Below are 10,897 nucleotides of genomic sequence, written 5' to 3' on the forward strand. Positions count from 1 at the left end.
CGGTATTACAGATTATACCTTTAATAATGGTCCTCTGTACACTAGTATTTACAGTTCATTACCAAACTGAGGTTTGGACTTGGCCCTTCCTGAAGTTACTCACCACAAACACACATTGCTCACTGATGTTCAAAACTAGCAAACATTCCTTTACAATCAAGGTTATTATAGTTAACAAAAACTAAACTAAAACTAAGGTGTGGGAAAAATACATTTTAGTTTTAGTGAAATAAAAATAAAGACAATTTTATATTTATTTTATAAATGTATACATTTTAATAATTTTCTTAATTAAAATAATGAAACTGAAACTCAATAAACTGAAATTAAGAAATCTAAACTAAAACAAAACCATTTTAAACAATAAAAACTAAACTGAAACTAGCAAACTCAATCTGGAAAGTAACTTAAACTAAACTGAATTTAAAATAATAATATAATAATAATAATAATAATAATATAATAATAATAATAATAATAATATAATAATAATAATAATAATAATAATAATAATAATAATAATAATAATAATAATAATAATAATAATAATAATAATAATAATAATAATATTATAATAATAATAATAATAATAATAATAATAATAATAATAATAATAATAATAATAATAATAATAATAATATAATAATAACAATAATAATAATAATAATAATAATAATACAAAACTATGATAACCCTGCAATGACACAACTTGACTAGATGATGTCTTCATCAATACAACTGTAAATTGAGTATTGTTTAAAGATACCTTACATTGACACCTAAGGGTCTGCTACTTGACATGGTACTGCACAGTTTCAACAATCAAATTAAAGGGATAGTTTGGATTATTGGACATAAGTTGTATGAAATACTTGCCAGTACCATAGTGGATGCAAAGCTATTATCTTAACTTACCAAGTTCCGTGGTTGTAGTTCTAGACAGTTTCCGAACAAACCGGAAAGCATACTAGGTCTTGAAACCAAGAAGTTGTAATCCACACCACAACATGCAAGGTTACTTATTTCTAACACAAAATCATCGTCCTCCAGCACTATTTCCTTGATAAAAGCCAATGCATTACTACACTCTGGAGTTGTTTCACAAGTAACAATTCTGGAGGACCGTGGTTTTGTTTTGGAGGTGGGTAACCCTTTGCCTGCATGTTGTAATGTGGATTCAAACTGTTTGGGTTTCGTGACCCCGTTTCTGCGTCTAAAACCTACCGGTTCGCTCAGAACCGATTCAGAACTCCAACCACGAAACTTGGTAAGTAAGCTAATAGCTTTGTATGGACTACACTACTGGCAAGTATTTCATACAACTTAATGTCCAAAACTACTATCCGAACTATCCCTTTACTTTTATTGTTGAAACTATGCAATACCAGTGCTTCATTGAAATGCAGTTGAGTGGCACTTACAACTACAGTACTTGGGAGTGAGGTTTGTGTTCCACTAACCTGTCAGTGCTTTCTCATAGTGTTTCCCCATGGCCACAAAGTTCTTCAGACTGGGGTTGAATTGGTCCAGAATCCCCTGTGCAAGAACACACACACACACATCTTTTTCGGAGACCGCACACAGACACACTCGTTTGAAAGCCCTGCCAAGAGGAGGCAGATTATTTCCACAGGAGCAAAAAATTAGGGCACTCGCCTGACTACGTTCATACACAGTTTCATTGTTGGTGTGGGGCTAGACATACAGAAAGACAGAAAGACAAAACGACGGACAGGGAGGACAACGGACAGACATGCTGTATACCTTATACACATTTTCTGTCATCTTGTTGACCTCCTCGGTGCGAGACATGGTTGCTCTCTCACTTGTATGTCGCTGTGTATGTGTGTGTTACCCACTGCGCTTCCTCTAGGCCAGGGCCTTAGGCTTTACAACAGACTGCAATCCCCTAAGAAAACAGACACACACACACAAAATTAACAAAGACACAATTATCATGTCTAGTATCATGTATCACGTATAAACACAGTGATTTTCAAACTTCCCCCTGAAAGACAATAAGAGAAAGAACAGCTAGACTTTCACATGAAAAGAGGAACAAGGGCTTCAGAATGCTTACAATATTTGCATTTATCCACAGTATATATAACTATACATGTCTGAAATGTGCATTTATCCAAATATAAAGACGCCCTCCTCTAATACTGAAAATAGAGGAAACATTTGTGTCTAATTTCCTTTCATGTACACTGTCACGTGTCCTTTATGGCTCTCACAGAACCCCAACAAAACGTTTCACTCTTCAAATGATAACAACATCAGAACAAAAAAAACAAAGGGGTAAAAACTGTGTCAAACAGTGCATGTCTATGCAAGTCATTCAGTTATATCATCGTCTTATGAGCAAATGCATGATGACATTCTGTATAAATAGGTCACAAACATACTGTACAAGTACACACTCATGTATGTTCACACACGCATGCACGCGCGCACACACACACACACACACACACACACACACACACACACACACACACACACACACAGACAGAAGATGTCTGAGTGGTTGAAAGGACCCTGTGTGAACCTTCAGTCAGTGAGTAGACATGAGGCACTGTATCGCGAGGGAGTTTGAGTTCAACGCCACGGAACAATCAGGACAAGACTGCACTTCATACAATAACAGCTAGGCAGAAGGCAAATAGCCTTGTGTTTTGATCTAAGCAGAAGGCAGATAGCCTTATGTTTTGATCGAGGGCAAGTTATTTGTCTGGCGCCCACATCACATGGATCGCACCTCTATCTCCATGGCCAATTCCTACATTATCACTTGATGGCATTAAGGCAACCCAAATATTTTTACTATCTGCACGCACCAGACAAGTTCTACCATTCCAGATAAGAACAATGGCCATTTTCCAATCCAAGGCACAAGTGTCAGGCCACTGAATAAACACAGGACAACAATGTTTCCTTGGTAGAGAGGACGATCAAGGCGAGGCGCTCCAGGCCCAAAGGATCTGTATCCCTGTACAGCCCTCCTTTGTTATCACAGCCAGATTACTGACAAAACTTTGACCCATATCAAGTGATGGTGTATGACACAAAGAAAACATTCCCAGACCCTGGCTCTTTAAGGCCACCCTCCTGATGCAGCCTGATGGATGAGTTTCTCCGAGAAGCATCCATCGCCTATCTGCTGTACAACAGGCTCAGGCAGAGGGAGGGTGGGCCAGTCTTAACCAGGTCCTGCTTCACTGTGGACATATTCTACGCCATACACGCGATGTTGACGTTGTCTAAAGCAGGGGTTCTCACCCTTTTTCGTGTCAAGGAGCACAACATTGATAGGCGTTAGGTATCAATATTTGCCCCAAACCCCATTTGATTAGGGCCTGTCTCAGGGACCCCCCATCTGCGAAGATATTTGTTGTTAGATACGACTTATTCCTGAATTCCATAACTGTATCGGTATGTAGGGAGATGACATTGGAGAGTATGAACCCTATGATTAGAGTGGTTAGTCTTATATATTTTCTCATTGGACTAACTTCTAGTGAATCAAATAGTGAAATTATGACATTTTTGTTGGGGACCCCCTGGAGCCTCCACAAGGACCCTTGGGGGTCCCCGGACCCCACGTTAAGTGCATCACTGGTCTAAAGTACACACAGATTTGACCCCAAGGTTATCTAAGTTTAGGTTGAGGCTAGAAATAATGTTTTCTGTTCCTTTATGTGAAGAAAAAAGTAAGAAGTCCCATTAATTTCATGCAATCACATTCATATGCTTTCTTATCTCATTGAGATCATTGAATGAATGAATGAATGAATGAATGAATGAATGAATGAATGAATGAATGAATGAATGAATGAATGAATGAATGAAAACTTTATTTAACAGATTGCAGAATGGGTACAATACAGTACGGCTCAATACACACACATTTTAAGGGAATGCAGACCAGAGAAAGACGTTTGTCTTGTTTACATCAGGGTCCCCCATTTTCAATTCATAGTGACATTTATGACATACACAACATACATGACATTTATGGCATAGGAACATACATGACATACAGGTATTTAGTACTGTTACATTTGTGACATATACGATATTCAAATATACAGTACTGTTACCCATAGATCCTGACAGAGTATATACATACGGTGGGGAGGAGACTGAACATTAGGAGGGGGTGGGTGGGTGGGAGAGAAATATGCATACGGTGGGGAGAGAATATATACATACGGTGGGGAGGAGACTGTACATTAGGAGGGGGTGGGTGGGTGGGAGAGAAATATACATACGGTGGGGAGAGAATATATACATGCGGTGGGGAGGAGGCTGTCTATTAGGAGGGGGTGGGGGTGGGGGGGGTTGGACATTTACGGTGGCCAGTTTCGAATTGCAGCCTCCCCGTAGGTGTTCTTTAAGAGCGGTTTTGAATGTGGGTAGGGATTCACATTCCTTTACAGCAGGGGTCAGCAACCTTTTTGACATGGAGTGCCTGTTTGAAATATAGTTGTAACTAGTGTGCCTCAACAATATTCCATGCATCGTAATTTTTTTCTTCTCATAATCAGGTATTTTTAATGATAATTTTTACATTATTACATCATTATTGTTATTATTAACAATATTATTATGATGGTTGTATCTAGAGCCATATGAAATCCGTTTTTATTATTTTCCAAATTCCATTTTATTTTTTCCCAAATTCCATTTTTTCCGTTTTAATATTTCAGAATTCTGTATTTTGCCTTTTATGCTCATTTTACCATCAGAAATAGTGTCTAATAAGTGGGAATGAATAAATGTCCACAATTGAATAAGATATAACAGTCCATTTAATGTTTTTAAGTGCTTCAACTCAGAAATACAGTTCAATTTTACACAATATTTTTCAATTAATATTGTGACAAAATAAAAATACATATTTCAAGTGTAAACAATAGATACAGCTAGCTACTACTGACATTATCACAATGACAATGTCAGTAACCTAGCTATATCTATTATATTGTGATGAAATATAGTAATGCATAATTTAGGCACCTTTAGTTTAGTTTATTTCGTTTATAAAGGACAGTGTATAATGGCAAACGTTTGCATTAAACAAATGGATGAGTGCACCAGATTTAGCAAGAAGATAAGATAAGATAAGATAAGATAAGATATTCCTTTATTGATCCCCTTGGGGAAATTCAGGCATCATAGCAGCATGGGGGGAGGGGGGAGGGGTACAGGTAGTAAAACAAAACAGTATACAGGTAGTAAAAGACAACACAGGCAGTGTAAACAATTTGATCAATATGGTCAATATAATTTACTAACTGACTAGCTGAGGAATATTCACATTATTCACAGTGTCACATGAGGTGCAGTATGCAAGAGGTGGTGTTATAATAATTTACTATCTACTGAGTATACATTAATCAAAGTACCAGGGTAGTCTACTTTGTCCCCCTTGGGTTCCTATAAGTCCCAGGTCAATGTCTGGTAGCAGTCGCTGTCGCTGCCCCCTGTTGTGGGGCCTGGAGGCTGCTAGTCGCTGCCCACTGTTGTGGAGCCTGATGGCCGCTGGTATGAAGGACTGTCCGAGGCGGTTAGTTGAGTGTCGGGGGGGGATGAGTCTGTGGCTGAACGAGCTTCTCATCTTGACTAGCTCGTCGTAGAGGGGGTGGTAGGGGTTCTCCATGATGGCATCCAGCTTCCTTATCATCCCCCTCTCTACCATCACCTCAAGTCTAGGTAGCTCGACTCCCACCACGGAGCTAGCCTTCCTCACCAGCTTGTTGAGCTTGTTGGTGTCCCTTGAGTTGATGTAGCCTCCCCAGCATGCCACAGCATAGAAGAGGATGCTGGCCACAACAGACTGGTAAAAAGACTGCAGCAGTTTGTTGCACACATTGAAGGACCTGAGTCTCCTCAGGAAGAACAGCCTGCTCTGTCCCTTCCTGTAGAGGGCCTCTGTGTTGTCCGACCAGTCCAGTTTATTGTTCAGGTGTACCCCAAGGAACTTGTATGAGTCCACCATCTCCACATCCACCCCTCGGATGGAGATGGGAATCGGGGGGGGCCTCTTCTTGCCCCTCCGGAAGTCCACCACCAGCTCCTTGGTCTTACTGGTGTTGAGTTGGAGGTGGTTGCTGTCGCTCCACCCCACGAAGCTCTCCACCAGGGCTCTGTACTCCTCCTCATCATCGTCGGTGATGTAGCTTACGATGGAGGAGTCGTCTGAGAACTTCTGCAGGTGGCACCCGCTGGAGTTGCGGCAGAAGTCTGAGGTGTAGAGGGTGAAGAGGAAGGGTGACAGCACAGTTCCCTGGGGGGCGCCGGTGTTGCTCACCAGTACGTCAGACTGACTGTCCTTTAGTCTGACGTACTGTGGCCTCTCAGTGAGGTAGTCCTTGATCCAGGCCACCAAGCCGTTCTCCAGCTGCATCGCAGAGAGCTTCTCCGCTAGCAGTGACGGCTGGATGGTGTTGAAGGCGCTGGAGAAATCAAAGAACATGATCCTCACTGAGCTGCGCGGCTTTTCCAGGTGCGTGTACGCTCTGTGGAGCATGTAGATGATGGCATCCTCCACCCCGATGTTTGCCTGGTATGCAAACTGCTAAAGAAGCTATCATTTCCATCTATAGTCCTATGTACTGTAACGTTTCATAGCTATTTAAGTTTATTTAGATTATAAAGGGCAGTGTATAATGACAATAGTTTGCATTAAACAAATGGATGGGTGCACTAGATTTAGCAAGAAGCTATCATTTCCATCTATAGTCCTATGTAATGTAACGTTTCATAGCTATTTAGTTTATTTAGATTATAAAGGGCAGTGTATAATGACAATCGTTTGCATTAAACAAATTGATGGGTGCACCAGATTTAGCTAGAACTTCTAGAAGCTATCATTTCCATAGATAGTCCTATAACGTTACATAGCTATTTAAGTGTATTTAGTTTATAAAGGGCAGTCGTTTGCATTAAACAAATGGATGGGTGCACTAGATTTAGCTAGAAGCTAAACGTCCTAACGTTATAGCTATTTAATCACAATAGTGTCGCAAGTGTTTTTGCGGGTCCAGTCCACGGAACGTTGACAGAATTAGCAAAACACCTTATCACCGGAGGCATAAAAGTCATTAGGATACTGTTCTGCTCTGAATTGAGGGCTTATTGTGGAATAGTTTAGCTTCTTGACGATGTTAACACAAGCAGCCAGACGCTTGAGCACCGCGGCTGTGTTGTGTGTAACACGCTGTAGCGTCCCCGCCTCCCCGGTCGCGTGTACACCAAACGTTCCACCCAAAAACGAAATTTCAGTCCAGATTAGGCCAAATTCTGCAATATTCCACGTTTTGCAGTTGATTCCATTTTTATTGGTTAATTCCGCGATTCCGTCCGCGATTCCGTGAACGCGGATTTCATATGGCTCTAGTTGTATCAACCCTAAATCTGAGTTGGGGGGGGGGGGGGGGAATGCAATGCAGACAAACAGCTGCATACAGTGCGACCATTTCACTCACATTTGCCCATTCATTTTTGGACACATGACACACCATCGGTGTGTGTACTGTACGTGTGCTGTCATAGCTCCACCTACAGGCCTAATGGAGAACACCAGGAGAACACCAGGATGCGAATGGAGGGTGAATGTGAGGTATATTGTGTAAATAAGTTTTGATTGATCGCAAGACTACACTGTAAAAAAATAAATAATAATAAGTTACCAGAACTTAAAAATATTGAGTTCAGTTACTGTGCATTAAGGTTTTCAGTTTTCAATCCATAATAAGTTAACAGAAAAATAAGTACACAACCACATTATTTCAACCTAATAAAACTATGTTTATTGTCATTGTTTTAAGAACACAAGTTGACTTGGTAATACTCACATTTTGAGTAAAAAAATTGCTTTTAACATGTGCAATGTTCAATGAAATAGAAAAATAAATAATACAATTTGTTGATTAATCCCACTGGTCACAATGGTGACCGTAATAATGTTTTTGTTATAAGGCTCTGCAAATGTTACTGAATGATGTAGCAATGTATTTCCAGCTAAATTGAAATAATAAACAAATAAAGGGTCTCAATTGAATATGTGGTAGTAAAAAGAACCTGTGGGAGGATTTCAACAAGATAAATGCGACAACAGTGCAAAATATTTCACTATAATATTTCAAAAAAAAATATATATATATATATATATATATATTTTTTTTTTTATGCTGCCCCCTGTGCCTATGCAGGCACTTGTGCCTAGGGTTGCCTACCCCTGCTTTACAGCTTTGGGTAGGGCGTTCCACATTGATGTGGCATAATTGCGAAACGTGTTTAGTCCCTTGTTTGAGCCGAATCTGGGTTTAACATGATTTGTTGAGCTTCCTCTGGTGTTGTGGTCGTGGTATTCACTGACCTTTGGGAAGTATTTTGACATGTACATGGGTACCTTGGTCGTGTAGTGTATCTTGTAGACCAGGCCCATTGCAAGTTGCTGTACTCTGTCGTCTACTCTAAGCCATCCTAGGTTGTCAAAGTGGGCAGGGGTGAGGTGGGTTCTAGGGGTAAGGTCAAGTAGAAGTCTGACCAGTTTGTTTTGTGATGTTTGTAATCTTGTTTTTAGCGCCTTTGAGGTGCTTTGGTACCATGAGGTGCAAGCATAGTCGTAGTACTAGTACCCTTGAATGAGTGCTCCTGCTAGAGTCTTCAGGGTATTCTTGTTTGCCAGAGAGGAGATCCGGTACAAGAATCGAGTTCGTTGGTTGACCTTTTTTATTACCTTGGATGCCATTTTGTCACAGGAAAGATTTTCCTCTAAGATGGAACCTAGGTATGTAATTTCATCTTTCCTTGTGACAATATTGTCACCCACTGTAACTGAGAAGCCGTTAGTCTTGCCGAGTTTGTTATTTGATCCGAAGAGAATGGACTCTGTTTTACCCAGGTGTAATGGTAGTTTGTTATCAGCGAGCCAGGTGCAGATTCTGCCGAGTTCAGAGCTGAGGGTTTTTTCAACCTGTAAGTTAACTTGTTCTTGTCAGAGACCAGCAGGGCTGAGTCGTCCGCGAACAAGAACAAGTTGCAGTCACAAGCTGATGACATGTCAACTGAGTAGATGAAAACAGTAAAAGCACCTAGGCATTTCATCAAAACATGGACTATTTATGTAGCTTTGCTGTATAATGAAGGGTTTCATTCCAAAATGAGATCTTTACCATGTGAAAAATGTATGTGAAATGATGAACGATATGAAAATATGTTCTATTTTAATAGACATTGCTTACAAAATAGCACCATTTTAGAAAATGTAATCCTCCATTACTGGAAGAATTTAGCTATGAGCATCAGATAACAATTTATTTACACAATGGATAGTTATTAGTCTTTTGGAAAGGATCAAATCAAACACGTTATCATAAATCAAAGCCACGGGCTCTTACATGGGGGGAAAGTAGTCATCGCCACTTTTTGACTATTTCTGTTGTCCACCACCTGTTGATAATTCGATTCCAACTCATTTTAAAAAGTAGAAACAAATAAAACAGCTGAAAAAACTTACCTTTTTTCTAAGTTCATTGTTGGAGACGAAACGGGTCCTGTGCGACTTTGACGTTTTTAATGAACAGTACTAGAACCCCCTCTTTTCTTCCTATTGCTTTCCCCCTTCGTTAGTGGGGGGTTGTTTCATGATCCACCACTGCACTAAATCTCTGCACCCCTCCACCCCTGTCGCTGCCCTCGTTCTCCCTCTCTCTCTCTCCCTCTCTCTCTCTCTCTCTCTCTCTCCCTCTCTCTCTCTCTACCTCACTTCTTCTCTTTACTCACACGAATCGGGGTCAAATACTTGGTGCCGATCGGTACCTCTCCTCATTATTGAGCCGCTTATCAGCATGCCTTCACGCGCAAACCCCGGCCAACAAACCTCCGGACTCAGCGGCAACCTCCCTGTACCGTTACAAACCTCAGCCGTACCACACACACGCACACACACGCACACACACACACACCACACCACACACACACACACACTTTCTCTGACAATGTACTCTCTCTTTCACTCTCTCGCTCGCTATCCCCCCTCTCTCTCTCCCTCCCTCCCTCTCCCTCTCTCACTCACTCGGGCAGAATAACAATGAGCTAACGGGACCCCAGCTGAATAGCGGTAGAGAGAATAATGACTTGAACTTTTTAAACCAAAGACAGCAGACCCCGCTAGGCCTATCACTGGCCCATACACCGTTCTATCACATTCCTTCCTTCCTTCATTCTCAACAACAGGAGCTGTTCATTTGGTTTACCGTAATGCAACAACCGTCGCAGGGATCGTCATGGCTGGGCCCTCGCCAGAATATAACGATGCTTTAATATACAGAAAACATGAAAAATTATAGTGCCCCAGCCTCACGCAAAAAAAAAAACAGATATAGTTTTATAAAGTAGCCTATGTTACTGTTACCACCAAGATTCGAATCCAGGTCCCAAACATCTTCCATTGAGCCAAATGCGGTACCCCCCCCCCCCCCGACACACATGCACACACACACACACAGCCAAGGGAGATATGGGCTGCAATTAGACTATTACTAAGACTATTACTACATGATTGGCAATATGGGCCATGTGCATAATAATGGCAGCCTCATAATAATAATAATAATAATAATAATAATAATAATAATAATAATAATAATAATAATAATAATAATAATAATAATAATAATAATAATAATAATAATAATAACTCATCGAAGAGCTTTACGCATCTAAACATCTGTTCAAAGATTTCAGAAAAAGTTCAGATAGTGTATGCATTTTGCCCTGGAGAATGGGCCAGGAGGAGGACCGGACCGCGTCAGATCAAATCAAAAGGCAGCCATCTTCATGTACTGGACCATTGGAATAAGGCACTGGTGCTGTAGTTACAAGC

At 40.6% G+C, this 10,897-nt stretch overlaps 1 protein-coding gene across 1 annotated transcript in view; it reads right to left on the bottom strand.

The window, feature by feature from the left end:
* LOC311246598 (BAR/IMD domain-containing adapter protein 2) overlaps nucleotides 1-9,656 on the bottom strand; it is a 19,568-nt gene extending 9,912 nt beyond the window's left edge. The window contains 3 exon segments of the mRNA XM_084336748.1: nucleotides 1,461-1,536; nucleotides 1,765-1,909; nucleotides 9,530-9,656. Of these exon segments, the coding sequence (XP_084192874.1) occupies nucleotides 1,461-1,536; nucleotides 1,765-1,812 (124 nt within the window). The 5' untranslated portion in view covers nucleotides 1,813-1,909; nucleotides 9,530-9,656.
* Between the last annotated feature and the right edge of the window lie 1,241 nt (nucleotides 9,657-10,897).

Source organism: Notolepis coatsorum, assembly GCF_963971535.1.
Source record: "Notolepis coatsorum genome assembly, chromosome: 19".
NCBI classification, from domain to species: Eukaryota; Metazoa; Chordata; class Actinopteri; order Aulopiformes; family Paralepididae; genus Notolepis; species Notolepis coatsorum.